The 17,877-nt window shown below is 41.8% G+C and overlaps 2 protein-coding genes across 9 annotated transcripts in view; both read right to left on the reverse strand.

The window, feature by feature from the left end:
- Positions 1 to 2,197: 2,197 nt before the first annotated feature.
- On the reverse strand, positions 2,198 to 5,799 carry ARMH2 (armadillo like helical domain containing 2). The gene is made up of 2 exons (XM_029243517.1): positions 4,609 to 5,799; positions 2,198 to 2,789 (listed from the first exon to the last, which is right to left on the reverse strand). Exons 1-2 carry the CDS (start codon positions 4,868 to 4,870, stop codon positions 2,362 to 2,364), a joined length of 690 nt encoding a protein of 229 aa, XP_029099350.1. The 5' UTR covers positions 4,871 to 5,799; the 3' UTR covers positions 2,198 to 2,361.
- A 5,936-nt stretch (positions 5,800 to 11,735) lies between these two features.
- Positions 11,736 to 17,877, reverse strand: part of RIPOR2 (RHO family interacting cell polarization regulator 2) — a 212,127-nt gene continuing 205,985 nt past the window's right edge. For 7 of the 8 annotated variants that reach the window (XM_029243121.1, XM_029243125.1, XM_029243123.1 and 4 more), the window contains 2 exons: positions 17,008 to 17,098; positions 11,736 to 13,500 (listed from right to left, as the gene is read on the reverse strand). In XM_029243121.1, the coding sequence (XP_029098954.1) occupies positions 13,400 to 13,500; positions 17,008 to 17,098 (192 nt within the window). In that variant the 3' untranslated portion in view covers positions 11,736 to 13,399. Of the gene's footprint in view, positions 13,501 to 13,532; positions 17,099 to 17,877 lie in introns of those variants that run through there. The other variant, XM_029243119.1, reaches the window with a different exon arrangement.

A 17,877-nucleotide genomic window follows, 5' to 3' on the forward strand; every position in this document is an offset into this window, starting at 1 on the left:
ACAAAATGTGGCTAGTATGAATGAGGAACTAACATTTTAATTCTTTAAATTTTAATTTATATTTAAAGAGCCATGTGAGGTCAGTGGTTACTGTAATAGTACAGCTGTTTATGTTTTAGATTTGGGCCATTAGCCCAAAGAAAGAGGAGAGCTAAGTAGAATAGGATGACTTGGCAAATAAAAAGTATTTCTGGAAAATGTCAAAAATGGATAGCCAGGATTTGGTGGCAGGGAGCAAAAGAGGAAGGAATTGAAGAGGGTTTTAAAATTTAATGTCAGAGCCAAAATTATTAATCTTCTAGAAGAAAATATTGGAGAAAACTTTAGTGACCTTGGATTTGGTAAAGGTTTCTCAAAAAGCACACAAAAATCACGAATTATACCATAAATCAGACTGCATAAATAAAAATCAAAAACTTCTTTTTGAAAGACTTTTAAGAGAATGGAAAGACAAGCCACAGACTGGGAGAAAATACTTGCAAAATATACCCAACAAAGGATTTCTATCTATAAAGAACTTACTACTCATTAAGTAGACAACCTTATTTTTTAAATAGAGGAAGTATTTGGACACTTGCAAAGCATATGTACAGATAGCAAATAAGTACGTGAAAAGATGGCAACACAGTCCTTAGGGAAGTGCAAATTAAACCTACAGTGAGATACTGTTATGTGCCCATCAGAATGGCTGAAGTTTGAAAAACAAAACTTGACCATACCGAGTGTTAAGGACGTGAAGCAACTGGGACTCTCCGGTAGTGCTGGTGGCAATGTTAAATGCCACAGATGCTATCGAACTGTTCGGTAATTTCTTAAAAGTTAAACATACACATTCTGTATGATCCGGCCGTTCTAGGTATTTACCTAAGAGAAATGAAAGCGTATGTCCACATGAAGATTAGCAAATAAAGCCCTTGTGCTCAAATTCTTATCGTGGATTTGCTTCTAAGAAAATCCAAATGTTGGAGAGAGATGAGCTTACAAGGGACAGCAAAGGAAAATAGTAACCATTTGTTAAAATCTTGGAGAGCGATTTTAAAATCATAGCTTAGCATAAAAATGCCTCAAGGCCCAAATCTGAACCTCTGTTTCTCATCAGAGGCCTGGCAATATTTGACTCTTCAAACTACGTTCATGAATTACTCTGAGGAAAAATTCAAATTCAATTTAAAAATCACTTGAAAAAAGGAATTTGTGGCCGTGACCCAGTTTCTAAAGGGGACTTACGATTTCCGACCCTTATTCTCCCACTATAAACTGAATTCTAGTTTCAGAAACTCTGCGTTAACACAATTCACAAAATCCACAAAGGATGAAAAGATAACAGTTGCTCAGTAGAACACGGCTTTTCCTGGTTTAAGTTTTGAGAAAGTTGCCCCCCAAGAGCCTCATGAATCCACGTGATGTGATTAACATCCCTAACAACATTCCTGTAATAGATACAAGCAAGGATCACGGACCTACACTACTTTTTTTTACAGGCCCCTCAGCGAAAGGTAGAAGCGTAACGCTAAAGTAAGCTTAGTCAAGGCAAGTCTGTGAAATAGGAAAAGTACGCAGTTCAATCTATGATGGCTCCGACTTAAGCTAGAGGCAAATGTTAATGTAGTTAGAGACACAAACAGGTACACATCCTGTAAGCACTTCTCCGTAAACATTTTTTGTAACAAAGCTTTTGATGAGGCTGGGCAGTACAAAAGTCAGGTGCAAGCTTTCTTTTACATATTCTCTTAACAGGCAAAATAGGGAGAGTAAAAATCCAAGAGCCTAGCTTTAGGCTGTCTTTAGGTGTCTGAACACATGGTACTCATCTCTATCCAGAGTTGTGCCAGTGGAGGTAAGCACTGCTCCTATTCAGTGTAAACTCCCCCAAACTGGTCAGCCTGATGTGCAGAAAGATCATGGTCTGGTAGCCAGAACGCAACCTCAGCCAAAGATGTGGCAACCGGAAGGCCGTCGCTGAAATAGGGCTGAAAGGATACATATGGGTGGGACGACAGTGTCCACTGTAGGGTGTGGCTGTGAGTTGGGTCTGGATTTGGCATTTCTGGGTGCCTTAGCTTAATGTCATCTAATAGCCCCCCAAACACACCATTGCTCCTAACAGTTATATAGGGAATGCATCTTCCAGTGAATTCTCATTTTATGAACTTAATTTTTATGAGGTTAGTTTAAACAGTTTAAACAGTGGCACTTTTCATAAGTTTGGTTATTGCAGTAACTATGAAAATGTATATAGAATTTTTCAACTATAAAAGAAAACGCTGAAGAATAATGTGATCGGATATTGTTATTTATTTCAGTTTTCCAGGGTGATACAATGGTGCAGACAGCTGCATCAGGTAACTGGATTTAGAGAAATTAACTCCTGTGAAAACCAATGAGGAAATACAGCTCCTCTGCAAAATTCTCGGGCCATCCAGACCAATTCTCACTGGCCAACATTTGCAAGTGATATTTTAGAGAACTGTAGTCTCTAAGCTCCTGCGTACAAGACAGGTTATTGCATGTCATGACAGAGAGAACATAGCAAGTCCAAAATTTAAGCAGGAGGTTGCTGTTTATGTCACTTTTCGTGGTAGGCTCAAGTCTGTTATCAAAAAGATCAACGAGAATAGGAATAAACTGCAAATGTTTGGCTCTTCTCTGGTTGACAGGGTTTAAGTAACACCAAGATGCAACACTCTGGAGCAGCTGGATCTTTATTTTTGGTTCCATCTCGTAATTTTGCAACAAGTGAGCTACTTCTTTCATGTACTCAGCGGCAAAATTTCCAGCAGTTGGTCCTCCTGTAAAACAAGCATTTGCATTTCCAGAAGTATTTGGTGTATCTAGTAGCTAGTGACATTTGAGTGCTCCTGTGTTCATATTCTCGTCGCTATGGATGTGATACTTCGGATATTTTGAGTTCTCCTCTTTCTCCCCCACCCCGTGTGCTGCTGTGAACATGAGAACGTGTGTGTTGATCAGCGTGGAGTTATATGAAGAGCACTGCCTGCCCAAAGCTCCTCCCTGTTTCCTTCAGTCAGGCGCCTATGAGTCAGTATTGCAAGATGAATAAAGCCTGGCTGTGTTCACCTAGCAAATCTCCCTCATGGTCTCATTCCCGAGTCTCTGTCTTCAGTACTTGAAAAAGTACCAGAGCATTAGAGCAAACAAAGGAAAAACCAAAAGGCCGAGCGGCAAAGCCAGGGTCTAAATGGTAAGGGAGAGGTTTTTCATGAGTTGTCCATCACTGTCCTGTTCTCCTTACACGTTTCTCAGCCCAAATCTTTTGCAGATCTGAGACCAACCTGGTGCTTGACTCTACGTCCATCATATACCTGAACCCCAGATCATCCTAGTTTAAATCTCAAACTCCAAGCAGGTCCTAGATAAGAAGGCACTGATGAAGACAAGTTAGATGGTGAGGAGAAGCTGGCACAGTTGGCTGGATTCTAGCCACTGGAATTTTGACCTGGTTTGGATTCCTCTTATCTGCACTACCATAGTCCCATGGTCCCAAGGATATTCTGTGCAGTGTAAAGCTTTAGCCAAAGCCTGGGCATAAGCCCTTTCCATTGTTTCCCACCAGTACAACCAAGGCTAAGTAACATCAAGTTAAAGGATTCTGATCCCTTTATAATTAGCTAACTCTTACCCCAAATGGTGACCACAGCTCTACAGGGAACTGAGCATGCCTCAAGTGGAGGGTGCCATTTACACCGCCCTCACCTGGGTGTTCTCCTGACTTTCTGTCTTCTCTGTGGTCCTATGCTAGTGGCTCTCAATCATTCTGGTACCTAGGACCCCTTGGTCCTTGAAAACAGTAAATGTTTTCTCTCATGGACACCATTCTGTGAAAGTAGTCTATTAAACTACATTGAAGTAATTCATTTTCCCATTTAAAAAATAATCGATCTACCAAGGACACTAACAGCTACCAACAAGAGCTTCTAATAAGGCGATGTGTTGTTGAGGATTGTCTATAAAATTTTTTTACATGAAATTTATTAGAAAAAAAAGTGAAGCAAGTTTGGACTGGACAATCAGAGCAGTGTGTGTTTAAATGGTTTACCAATTAATTCTCTAGCCAAGTATACATTAATAGTTGCTTTTCACTAATTCACCTATTGGCTTTCCTAGTAGGTATTTTAAAAGCCTTAAGTTCTTCATGATTTTTCTGAACTACTGTCTGTGTAATGCATTTTTGCAAGATAAAAAATAAAATACCGAGTCGTTTTATCCTGTAAAAGGGTTGAAATTATATCAATTCAGTATAGATTCAATTTTTTCATGATACTGAAAAGTTTGATAGGCAATTTCAGTGTGTGTATGTATATATATATATATATATATATATATATATATACTTTTTAAATTAAAAACAGGAAAGTACCTTATTAGTAATTTATTTGATGGACACATTCTTTTGAAAACATGAGATCCTTGAGGAGAAAGTAATTAGTAATATCTTTGGCGGTGCAAAGACAAAAAACTAATAATTTAGGCAAAGGAAACGTTATTGGAATGTTAAGACGAGTGCTGTGAGAATCACTCACTGACAGTGTTAGAACAGGCAAAAAGACTGTGGAACACCTCTGTCAGCACAGCTGGTTAAATCAGTACCTGTAAAGGCCAACAGTCCAATTCTATAGGCAGCTTGAGCTCTCTGTTCAAGGGCTAGAGATTTATCCTTCACCGTACGGCCAAGCACCGCAATTTTTTCTTTGTGAAAAATACTCTCAGCTGGAGGGATGTGTTCTTCCTCCTTTTTAGTGAAAAAGCCCTTAACGACACTCCAGCATTTCTTGAGGCGGCGATACAGCCCCACAAAATATCGATAAACCTGAATCCAAAATTGTGCATAGTAAGCCCGGGTCTTTGCCATTGTGTAAAAAGGCCAAGGGTGCTTAAGTCACACCACTGGCAGTAACAGAAGTGAACAGTCAAGAACTCTGGAATGCATTGCTTAGCAACACCATAGAATGGAATACACAAATCCGGGGGAAGCCATGTATGCCTAGATTCTTTCTTCAGCCTAGCATTGAAGGCCTTCTACAGTTTGAACTAAACCAAGCTTACTTTCACTTCTCTGGTGCACAGAATCTCAGCTTAAACTAAACTGGCTTCCCCTAACACACACTCAGCTCATTCCTGTCTTTGCGCCTTTGCTTAGGTGACGCCTACTGGGAACTTGCCCATTCTGCTTTGACTGTTCCAACCTGTACTGAACTTTCCATTGATCTTTCGTAGTATTATGCCTATTTTGCTTATTTGTTACATAGAGTTTTCCTCTACATCATAGATTTCCTAGATTGATCTTATTTTGCTGAGAAAATAGAAGCAATCAAAAAAGAACTTCCATAGCTCTCCCCATCACATCTACCCACCGATCTGCGTCTGTGCCCATATCCTCTGGCTTTCCTCCTGTTATACCGATGCCCCCTCCATTTATGCAGATTTCAGCCAATCCTTCTCACTCCATTCAGGGAGACTGCTCACTATTCTTCTCTTGCCTTATTAATTTTTCAATCTCAACTGGGTTCTTTGCATCAACAAACATGCTGTACTTTTTCTCATTAAAAAAACAAAACAACTCTCTTGACTTCATACAGCCCCTCCTCCTGGTTATTGCACAGTCACACAATGTGCAATATTCTGCTCCCCTTTATACAAAAACTCTTCAAAGAGTTGCCATACGAAACATTCTTTTTTTTTAATATTTATTTATTTTTGGCTGGATCGGGTCTTAGTTGTGGCATGCAGGATCTTTCAGTGCTAGTGTGGGCTCTTCGTTGCAACACGTGGGCTCCTCTCTAGTTGCGGCGTGAGGGCTCTCTAATTGTGGCGTGCAGGCTCCAGAGAGTGCAGGCTTAGTAGGTGCAGCGCACGGGCTTAGTAGCCCCATGGCATGTGGGATCCTAGTTCCCCGACCAGGGATCGAACCCGCATCCCCTGCATTGGAAGGTGCAACCACTGGGCCACCAGGGAAGTCCCTGAAATATTCTTTTATCCTCTCTTGGATGTACTCCAAGTTGGATTTTAACCCCACCATGACTCTATTGAAATTGCTCGTCAGGGTCACTGATGACCTTCATTCTGCTGAATCCAATTCTCAGTCCTCAGCATTTGTCACTCGTTTCTCCTTGAAACACTTTTTTCACTTGGCTTCTAAGATGTCATAGTCTTTTAATTCCCTACTGGTCACTCTTCTTTTCCTTTGCTGCTTCCCCCTCTTCTTTATGTCCTCTAAATATTGGAGTGCCCCAAGGCTCAGTTCCTGTATCTCTTGTTTTCTATCTATACTTCCTGGAGGAAACAAACCAGTCTCATGGCTTTAAATACCATTCACATGCTGAAGACTCCCAATTTTATATTTTTAACTGGATTTCTCACCTGAACTCCAAACACAATTACCTTCAATCACCAACTTGGTATCTCCATTTGGATGTCTAAGAGGCTTCCCCAACTTAACATGCCTGAAGCAAAATTCCTGGTCTTATTATTTTATAGTTTAATTTAAATTTTTAATTTAATTAATTTATTTAGTTTTGGCTGCGTTGGGTCTTCATTGCTGTGCGCGGGCTTTCCCTAGTTGAGGTGAGCGGGGGCTACTCTTCATTGCGGCGCATGGGTTTCTCACTGCAGTGTCTTGTCTTTGTTGCGGAGCACAGGCTAGAGCATACGGGCCTCAGCAGCTATGGCATGTAGGCTCAGCAGTTGTGGCCCGCGGGCTCTACAGTGCAGGTTCAGCAGCTGTGGCATACAGACCCAGCTGCTCCGTGGCATGCAGGATCCTCCTGGACCAGGCCTGAACCCACGTCCCCTGCACTGGCAGGAGGATTCCCAACCACTGCACCACCAGGGAAGCCCCCTGGTCTTCTTTAAATCTCCTGCTTCTCAGTTTCCCTATCTTGGAAGATGGCATTCCTTCCTTCCAGTTGCTCAGATTGAAATTTTTGGATTCATTGTTGGCTTCTGTCTGTTTCACATCTCATTTCCAATTTATCAACAAATCCTTTTGGGTCTACTTTCAAAGTAGGTATTTGGACACCCTGTCCAAATTTGGGACATTCTACAAAATGTACTTGCTTGTACACTTCAAATATAGTAAGGTGTGGAAGTTTAAAACAAAGAGGGGCCCATTACTGTTCTAGAGTAAAAGAACCTGAAGAGGAGAGTTACCATATGACCCAGCAACCCCACTCCTGGGCATATATCTGGAGAAAACTCTAATTTGAAAATATACATGCACCCCAATATTTATAGCAGCACTATGTATAATAGCCAAGACATGAAGGCAACCTAAATGTCCATCTACAGATGAATGGATAAAGAAGATATGGTGCATATATACAATGGAATATTACTCAGACATAAAAAAGAATGAAATAATGCCATTTGCAGCAACATGGATGGACAAAGACATTATCATACTAAGTAAAGTAAGCCAGACAGAGGAAGAAAAACATATGATAGCACTTATATGTGGAATCTACTTTTTTTACTTCTTTATTGGAGTATAATTGCTTTACAATGGTGTGTTAGTTTCTGCTTTATAACAAGGTGAATCAGTTATACATATACATATGTCCCCATATCTCTTCCCTCTTGGGTCTCCCTTCCTCCCACCCTCCCTATCCCACCCCTCTAGGTGGTCACAAAGCACCGAGCTGATCTCCCTGTGCTATGCGGCTGCTTCCCACTAGCTAGCTATTTTACGTTTGGTAGTGTATATATGTCCATGCCACTCTCTCGCTTTGTCACAGCTTACCCTTCCCTAAAATATGATACAAATGAACTTATTTACAAAACAGAAGCAGGCTCACAGACATGGAAAACAAACTTATGGTTATCAAAAGGGAAAGTTGGGGGAGGGATAAATTAGGAGTTTGGGATTAGCAGATAAAAACTATTATAAATCAGATAGATAAACAACACGGTTCTACTATATAGCACAGGGAACTATACTCAATATCTTGTAATAAGCCATAATGGAAAGGAATTTTTAAAAGAATATATATATATGTATATATATATGAATCACTTTGCTGCGATTCAGAAACTAACACATTGTAAATCAATAAAAAAATTTAATAAAGAAAAGAACCTGAAGAGGCATGACAACTAAATTAAACATGTAACGCATGGCTGGAACCTGGATCTATGTGTGTGCATGCACGTGTGTGAGCATGTGTATGTGTGTGTATGCTATAAAGAATATTACTGGGACAACTGGGGAAACATAGACCTGCATTATCCAATGTGGTACCCACTAGCTACATGTAGCTATGGAGCACCTGAAATGTGACTAGTCTGAATTGAGATGTGCTGTAAGTATAAAATATATACTGTGTTTCACAGACTTCGTATGAGAAAAAGAATGTAAAATATCTTATTAATAATTTTTATATTGATTACAAGTTGAAAGATTTTGGATATATTAGGTTAAATAGAACATATTATTAGAATTAGCTTTCCCTATTCTTGTTACTTCTTTTCTAGTGGCTACTAGAAAATCTAAAACATCAAGCATGGTCCCTTTCTAAGGTCTTTGTGGTTATTGTTGCTTCTGCCTGGAATGTTCTTCCCAGGGATATCCACATATCCACATGACTGACTCATCCCATCAGTTCCTCAGGCCATCCTCAAATGTAGTTTTCTTTTTTTTTTTTTTTTTTTCCGGTACGCGGGCCTCTCACTGTTGTGGCCTCTCCCGTTGCGGAGCACAGGCTCCAGACGCGCAGGCTCAGCGGCCATGGCTCACGGGCCCAGATGCTCCACGGCATGTGGGATCTTCCCGGACCGGGGCATGAACCCGTGTCCCCTGCATCGGCAGGCGGACTCTCAACCACCGCGCCACCAGGGGAGCCCTCAAATGTAGTTTTCTATTCGGCCTTCCCTGAACACTCTCTTTGAAACTTGTGATCTTTGCCCTATCACATCTCCTACACCAACACTGGGCAATTACATTACTTTTCTCTATTTTTTTGGCCGTGCTGCACAGCTTGTGGGATCTTAGTTCCCAGGCCCCTGGCAGTGGAAGTGCGGAGTCCTAACCACTGGACCACCAGGGAATTCCTTCCTTTTCTCTGTCTTATTGTCTCCTCTTTCCAGGATAGGAGCCCTGCAAAGGTAGGGATTTTTATGTCCTCTCATTTTTTTTCTGTTTCTTCACCGCTATAGCTCCATTGCCAAGAACAGTCCCTGGCATATGCATATCTCATTTATAGTTAAGTATGCAACAAATACTTGTTGAATAAATGAGAAGTTAGAGAACTAGTTTTTAGCAAACAACTGTTGTTCCCTGCAAAAAGTGTACTTAGAACTTTCTCAAAATCCATCATATTTGTTTTATAAGAGATAATGTCCCCAGGAAAATTTCAGGGATAAAAATATTTATTTTTCTATTTGACTAATTTGTTTTCCTGATATAGTGAGAAGTGCTGGTGTTTTCTGCTGACTTTGGTTTACAATTTTACTTTACAATTTTATAAAGTAAGTAAGGTAATTCAGCTAAGCAGTACTGCAACAAACCATATAGGGGAAATGGTTTTTACTGCTGACTCAGTAACTAAGCAATCACTGGTATTTAATGAATCACTTGGTAAATACTCTCAGAGCTGAATGTCAGGGGCTTCTCTGTGATGATGCTGGTGGGGGTTTGGGTTGGGAACATATACAAATAAAGACTCATTTAGCCTCAGGGGGCTTACAGTCTCTGCTCATATATACCACAACTCTGAAACGCAGCTCTGGGACATGGGGTTTGCAGAGCTGCAGTCACGGTGGCATTGCAAGGCATCATCACAAAGTAGAACAGGAAAGCTTAGTTTGGAAACGGCGCAGGCTCTGTGTATGGCCACCTGCAGTAACTACTGCAAGGAAAGCCACCCGTGATGGAAGCAGTACTTTGGCATTAACAAGGCATGCACAGGTCTATCGAGATTTCTACAACAAGGTACCTCTCCTAAAGAAACTGTTTATGCAGGCTGGCGTTGGGAAGACAAAGTTAAGACCTTTGGGTGATAAAACACATGCACTGAGAGAGGCCAAAACGTGGGAGCAGAAAGACCCTGAGCTCACCTCCTCTCACAACCACACCAAAATCACAACTGTCTGCAGAACAACCATCAGTGCAAAAGGCTGGAACCTACCAGAAAAGATCTGCAACTAAAGACCTAAAGAAGGAACCACAACTAAATGGGTAGGAGGGGAGGGCTGTGATATAATCAAATTCCATACCCCCTCCCCCTACAGACGGCTGACCCACAAGCTGGAGAATAAATACATTGTAGACGTTCTCCCACAGGAGTGCGAGCTTTGAGCCTCCTGTCAGTCTCCCCAGCCCGGGATTCCAGCACTGGGAAGACGAGGCCCCAGAACCATTGGGGCTTTATTGCAGGAGCCCCACAGGACAGGGGAAATAGAGGCTTCACTCTTAAAGGGCGCCCACAAAATCTCACGCGCACTGGGACCAGGGCAAAAGCAGTTAATTGGTAGGAGCCTGGGCCACACCTACCTGCTGGTCTTGGAGAGTCTCCTGGAGAGGCGGGGTGGGGCAGCTGCAGCTCACCCTGGGGACACAGACGCAGACGGCAGAAAACAGCGGCACGAACACTCCCGCCGGCCGACATCTTGGATCATTAAGACCTGGCGGAGGGGGTGGGGGAGGCGGGGATACAGCCCCGCCCATCAGCAGACAGGCTGCCTGAAGACTAGAGCCCACAGCTGCCTCTGGACACACCTCTAGACACGGCCCTGCCCACCTGAGGGCCAAGACCCAGCTCCACCCACCAGTGGCCGGCCACTGGCCCCTCCCTCCAGGAAGCCGGCCTTACGTCTCCAGAGCAGCTTCACCCACCAGGGGGCAGACACCAGAAGCGAGGAAACCACCATCCCACAGGCCAGACCCTACCCAGGGACCAGCTGGGCCCTGATCCTGCCCACTAGCAGGCCAACGCAGCCTCCTGGACACCCTGGACCCCACACCCAACTGTGTCAGGAACCGCCATCCCCAGCTCCCCAACGATCTGAAAGCAGCTCTGGGATCCCTGGGCCCTGCAGCCGGACTCCAGGACCTGGCTCTGCCTGCCAGCAGTCCATCACTAACACTAGCACCTGGCTTCACCTGCCCGTGGGTGGGCAACAGCCCCAGACTCTTCGGGACCCTGACTCCGCCCACCAGTGAGCCAGCACTGGCCTCAGGGCCCCCAAGGATTCCACCACCAGCTACCTCGTGACCAGGCCCCACTAAACAGCAGCCAGCAGCATCTGTACAAGGCAGGGCCTGGCAACCCACCAGACTAGGGGCCAACCAAGCCTACCAGACGGCCCACATAGTCAGCCTGCCACAAAAGGAGGACCCACGCAGCCCTCTTAGGGGGAAGCCCCAGAGCATACAGCTTGGGTGACAAGAGAGGAGGGCACTGCTGGGACGCATAGGAGCCTCCTACAGAAGGCCACTTCTCTAAGGCCGAGAAACGTAACTAACCTACCACAGACATAAAAATACCAATAGCAACTTAGACAAAATGAGGTGGCACAGGAATACGTTCCAGACGAAGGGATGTGATGAAATGCAGCTCTTTTTTCTCCAGTTAGCATTACAACAAATCTGAGAAGGAAATATCATCCTCATGTATGGATAAAGGAATTTCAAGAATAAACTCAAGTTGAGAATGAGGTGTAGTGTGTTGTGTAAATACCAACTCAAGAGGGGCATGTGAAAAAAATACACCAGACTCCGAACATGAGACTAGTAATTCAAAAATAATTTTTATTTTAACTTACATGATTGAAAGCGTGACGAATACAAATGCCACAAAACTAAAAGCACCCCCTTCAACCAAAAATAAAATGCAGAAGTGAATACAAAAGATACGGAAGTACTCATGCAATATTCAAAAAATAAAAAAAAAAAACCCAAACAACAAAGCAAACAACTCTGTAACATTTGTGATTTGACTTTCTATAAAAATCATTTCAACCATTTAACAGAGACTGTAGACTATACATACTAACTATAGACTGTACAATGTACCTTTAAAATGAAAGATATATGCATATATATAATATTTATAAATTTACAAATATATATATACATTATAACTTCACAGTTGAAAGAACTTATTTGCCAGGAAGCCTGACAAACAATTTTCACTTTAAAATGAAATAAGAGTTGTTTTTAAAGGTCTTGCTAAAATGTAAATATTTAAAATGACACCTAAGTGATATTTTATATAAGCACATTCAGAGAACAGTTGATATTCCACAGTTCAAATTACACTCACACACATTATTTAGATATCTTGGCATATCCCACCTTGTATACTCTTAAGAGGAAGAAAAGTTATTTAATAAGAGCTACTGAATGGACTTGTACTTTATTTAAAGGACTTGCTATCCTGATGTGGAAGCAATATGGGAGCTGTTGGTTTAACTATTTGGCCAAAGGATCCTATCCAGTGATGAATGATTTCTCTGGGGGCAGTAACCATCATTCAGGGCATTCTTCTTCCTAACCTTATGGTAATTTGTATAGAAGAAAAGACCACTGTTAATGACCCTCTGCTTCCACCCCATTAGGATTCCTCCAACTTCTATGTTCTTCTACTTCAAGGAGCATCATAACTTTCTGAATTAATCACAGCTGTCTGAAAACTTCTGGGTTTGACTTGTCTTAGCAGCAAAATACCTCTATTGTAAAAGTATCATTATAAAATGGCTCTTGTTTAAACAAAAAAAAGCTTAAGTTTTGAGTATCTTCTTTAAAATGAGTATGGGTATAATCTTAATAAGGTAGTTTTTAGTGATCTACCCATCTTTTTTACCATAATGGAAACATGCCTTTGGAATTTTCACGATAGACGAAAGAAACAAGAGAAATAGTGGAGGCTTGAAAAAATGAAATTAAAAAGAAATAAACTCTTACAATATGATCTTTTAGCAGGTTCTGCAGGCAAACTTTTACTTGAAGAAATCTTTTTTTTTTTGCTTTGCACTTAAGGTAAAATTAGGTAACTAAGGGGGCCACTCAACCCTGAGAACACAACAGAGGAAAAACTGCAAGGTATATGATATTTATCAAAGTATCATGTGACTATTTCAAGCTTATAGAAGAACTTCCAAAAACGTATAAAGACGGCTGTTTTAAAATCCCATACATACTAGATAAGACAGACTCTTTTACTAAGTATTGTCAGATGCAATCAACCATGTAATCTACTGAAAGATACATAGCCCTATTCCGTTGGCTGAAGGAAAAGCAGGTAAGTACTGTGAAAGAGGACTTTGAATTCCTCCCATAACATGTTAAATTTCCAGACAACCTCAACAACTTCGAGCTAAGTCACAGCACCACCTTGATTAACAGGGCCATTTATTAAGACAGCTGTTAGGCAGAGTTAACTTGTAATTAAAAGGCCGTGGCAACTTCACTTGCATGACGACCTCCAACTTTAACACAGTCTCGAGGAAATTTGTCCAACTGTTCATATGCCAGCCGCCCATCTTCTCCTGCATATAGAGCATCAAAAATGAATACCAGTTTGAACTTAACTTTTTTATTCATCACTCAGAATAATAATACCAGTTGTTTAGGTAGGGGTCGCTATATTTTGCTAAGGTTGACTTTAGGTGAGGAAAAGCCATCTTTGGCTATTCTTAATTATGTTGTTTTCTAGGTAATGTTTAGAACAACCAAGAACTTTTGAGCTAATGCCAGAGACTAAAAGAATGTGAAACACAGTAGACGTCCTATGGGCATTTGATGTCAATAACTTCACATAATAGATTTATTCCTGAGAAATTATATGGATTATATTTTAAGTGCATTAGTGATTTCAGTATGGCTAGTCCTTGATTTCAGTGCATTGAACTTTTACATAACTTTCACTTTTATACATTAGATATTGGTACATCCAAATGATCTGTCATAAAATCAAGTTTAGGCTTTCAAACATCTGCTAAAAAAATTATTCTTTGCCCTGTACACAGGTAGTGATGCTGTCTACCAGCCAACAACTAGGCCGGTTCTATCAGTAGTACCATCTTGAACAGCCAACATGTATTTGCAAATTATTTGAATATTTTACTCCATTTTTCCTGTTTAAGAAAAAATGATTAGAAAATGGGAAAATGAAGTACAGATAACTAGTGATAAGAAACAGGCTTTCACACATTTAATACAAATGAGACAAAGATGCAAATAATTAATTGTGCTCAATCAGAAGTTCACTGTGAAGAAAAACGGAAGAAAAGATTCCTTGAAATGCTGGAAATATATTGATATTAGTGGGTTTTAGAAAAGGAGTGTAATCATGGATTTTATAATATGTTGCCTCTATATTTGTATAATTTATTGGATATAAAGGCCTTTCAATGAACCAAAAGTCTGTTTTTGGTTGTTTTCTTTTTCAGTACATTTAACTTTTTCAGTAATACATTAGATACAAAAGTAGAGATTTGCGTGTATTTAAAAGAACTTTGTAGTGAACTCGTCTATAAGCAAAAGCCATCAATTTTTAGATTCTTTTGTTGATTGTTTCTGCATGCCTTGACTTTTCTGAGGCAAACGTTATTTTTTCCCTGATTCAATAGTTTCCAACTTTTTCTTACTTTGGAGTAGAACCCTTTATTTGAAACAAAATATTTATGCAAAACCCTGAATATAAAACATGAACAGCAATGCCTTTCCGGCTGATGACAGTGGGAGGAGGGACAGAGGGCCCTTAAATTAAGCACATTTATACCATACTCCCTGCCCGCTCACACACACCCCTGTGGATGCCTAGGCTAATGAATGCTACTTAAAAACCCAATAATACCAGGCTAGTTCCTAGTTTGCTCACAGGGAGATTCCAATTTAGAGGTCTTCCGTTCTTCCTCCAGTAACCTACAGCATCCAGGTGCCCTAGAGGGTCAGGGTTCCATTGCAGTGCTTGACCGGGTCTGGGTGTCGTGGGTGAGTTATGCAACCCTAGCATGCCTCACTGTGCCCCTCTGTAAATTGGGATTAACTGTCCCTCATAGAGTCTCAGGAGGATTAAATGAGCTAATCCATGTAGATCCCTCAAAACAGTGCCTGGCACGTGTTACCCAATATTCTTTACAGTGACACAACCCGGGCCGGGGTTTCAGGGCATCTCGCTGTTACTAAGATTCAGTTTTCAGGGGCTTGGATCTGTGTTGGCTCCTCTGCTAGTCCGTTTAACAGCCCTGTAAAGTAGGCAGGGTGTTGGAGGAGAAAGAGCTCGAGCTTTGGGGTGTCAGGCAGTGTGGTTCCAAACAAGACTGAGGTCCAGCCGGGACGTGCTGGAACGGCCAGAGGCGCGGTGAAAACTGCTCTGTCCAATAGAGAGGCCACCAGCCTCAGGTGGCTGCTTACATTTAAATGGTAACTACTCAAAATTAAACTAATTCCTCAGTCATAACAGCCATGTTGAACGGCTCAGCTGCCACATGTGAATACTTCCTGCCGTCTGGGACAGTGCATATAGAGCAGCCCCGTCATCATGGAGGGATCTACTGGACAGCTCTGGGTTCAAATATTGAAATAATTCCATACTGGTTGGTAAACAGTGGCTGCTCGGAGCCCCTCGAATGCCCTGTGACAACCCTCAGGCCTAGAGTATCTTTTACCAATTCCCATCAAAAATACTATTTTCACTACATTAATTCAGTCGTCTGTGTGAGATAAAAATACACCAGTATTTGTGCCTTAGGGTCAAAGGAAATTCATAACATTGAGTTCAGAGGTTCTCAACCTGGGAGGCTTTTAATAATCCCAGCGCTAAGGCCCAGCTCAGACCGACAAGAGCAGAGTCATCAGAAGTGGAGCCCAGGTACGGGGGTATTTTAAAGGTTCCCTGGTGATTCCAATGGGCATCTAGTGTTGAGAATCATGAACCGGTGGTGTGGTGGGCTATGGGGGCTTTGGGGAGCCACATCTGTAACGAGTTAAGGTGAAGCAGGTGTGATGACCAACCCTGGAGATACGGCTGTCTGTGCAGCTGAACTGGATCTGGATCATCTACAGGGATGAGCCTCCTCAGGTTACAGTGGGAAGAGCAGCGTTGCTGGCTATTCCTTCATTGTTATTTCAGAACACTAAAGGATAAAAGAAGTTCAAACTAATAATACCCTGGGCACATTTTTAGGGAATTAAATAATTTCTATGCCTAAAGCAAGCCGTGAGGAATAACTGTTTTATCCTTTAAACACACATATATTGGCTAAGATTTCTATGCATTGCATGTTATATCAATAGCAGAATGAAGCCTTATTAAACCCTAAGAAAGAGCACCAGACAGTGAGTGTGATTGCCACGGTGACTATAAGTGCCATGAGAGTCTTCCTTACATCCTTAAGCTGCTACTAGAGTCACACTAGGGCAGCGGCTTTTTCCCGACTAGTATTACTGAGCGGATTATATTCGAGGACTTTGAGGGGTATAGTATTTATACTTTGAGTGAAGTGAAGGAGAAGGGTTATTTGGATATTCCAGAAAAAAATAAATACTTCATCTCTTTTCTTTGGTGTCGGGGCTCAGGCGCAATAGGCCCGCAGGGCAATCAGAGGTTAACCTGAGAGTCTGGGGGAGGCTGTGGTACGTGGGGGATTATGGCATCCTGGGGAACACATCACTGTCCTCCAGGTAGTGCCAACCCCAACCTGGCAATCCAGCCTGGCTTCCTGACTCTGACCTCTGCTTGATAGTTTGATTTCTATGTTCTTGATTCCAAATAGTGCCCAGACTATGAAACCAGCTAGAAAGGCTCCAGAGAGCAACCTTCTCCCTCAACATCCAGGTAGTTAGAACGAGGAACTGGGGTGAGATGGAAATTGATCAGTCACACTGTGTGTGTGTGTGTGTGTGTGTGTGTGTGTGTAAGTGTGAGCCGATAGCCTATAGGGGAAAAATTGCTAAAACAAGGTACATGAAACTTTTCCTTACCATTCCCTTTGAGGGTGTCAGAAATAAACAATCATGTAAAAAAAAAACAAAAAAAAAACCCAACTCACCAAGAGATAAGAGAGTTTCTGAGGCCACATTTCTGATTTCTTCAGTATCAGACTGACACAATGTCACCAGCATTTTAATGCTTTCAGTAGCCTACAAGGAGAAAGTAGTTAAAATAGTGTTCTGACATTTATGTGTGGGATTACATGAGACTTAGCATTTCGTAGCTGGTAGCTGACTTTAAAAACCCAGGGCTTCCCAAACCTAGTTGAGTATCAAGATGACTTAGGGCGCTCTTGTAAAAGTACAGATTCCTGGGTGCCACTCCAGACACACTGTATTAGAACTTTCTGGGTCGGAGCCCAGGATTTGTACTTGTGGGAGCTCTGATGATCAGCTAAGTTCCTATTTCACAGGGGACTCCAGACCTAGAGAAGTGAAGTGACCAGCCTGCTTTTCCAAAATAGAATCCAATTCTCTTAGTTCTTTCTACTGTATCTCATTCCCTCCAAAACAGCTCTAATGTAAGAATTCCTAATTTTAGTCTATATACTAAAATAGAGGAGGGGAATAAAGATCAAGGATGGGAATTCTTCTATTTGTTTATTCCACAAACATTTACTGAGCACTCTGTGAACCAGACAGTTCACAGGGTCTGGGAGACTCAAGCCAGGAACATGACATGGTCCTGGCCCTCAGGACTTTACAGTCTGGTGGAAAGACAGACCGTGAAACAAGTAAACTAATTATTATGATGAATGATAGGCTGAGTCAGGGTGGTAGGGCAGAACACGACTGGGAAATGCAGCCTGGTCTGATCAGGGAAGTCTTCCTGGAGGAACTGATATCTTAGAGGGGTTAGTCAAGTTTGGGCACATGGTAGGGGTGTGTGTGTGTGTGTGTGTGTGTGTGTGTGTGTGTGTGTGTGTGTG

The sequence above is a fragment of the Monodon monoceros genome, unplaced genomic scaffold (genome assembly GCF_005190385.1).
Source record: "Monodon monoceros isolate NGI ecotype Baffin Bay Population unplaced genomic scaffold, NGI_Narwhal_1 Super_Scaffold_3, whole genome shotgun sequence".
NCBI lineage: Eukaryota > Metazoa > Chordata > Mammalia > Artiodactyla > Monodontidae > Monodon > Monodon monoceros.

What these genes read in the sequence shown, in the direction of transcription:
- ARMH2 (XM_029243517.1), bottom strand. Translation starts at nt 4,870, where the DNA reads ATGGCAAAGACCCGGGCTTACTATGCACAATTTTGGATTCAGGTTTAT. An exon ending in TGGACTGTTGGCCTTTACAG is followed by an intron (nt 2,790 to 4,608) that starts GTACTGATTTAA and finishes CTTGTTTTACAG; the next exon opens with GAGGACCAACTGCTGGAAAT.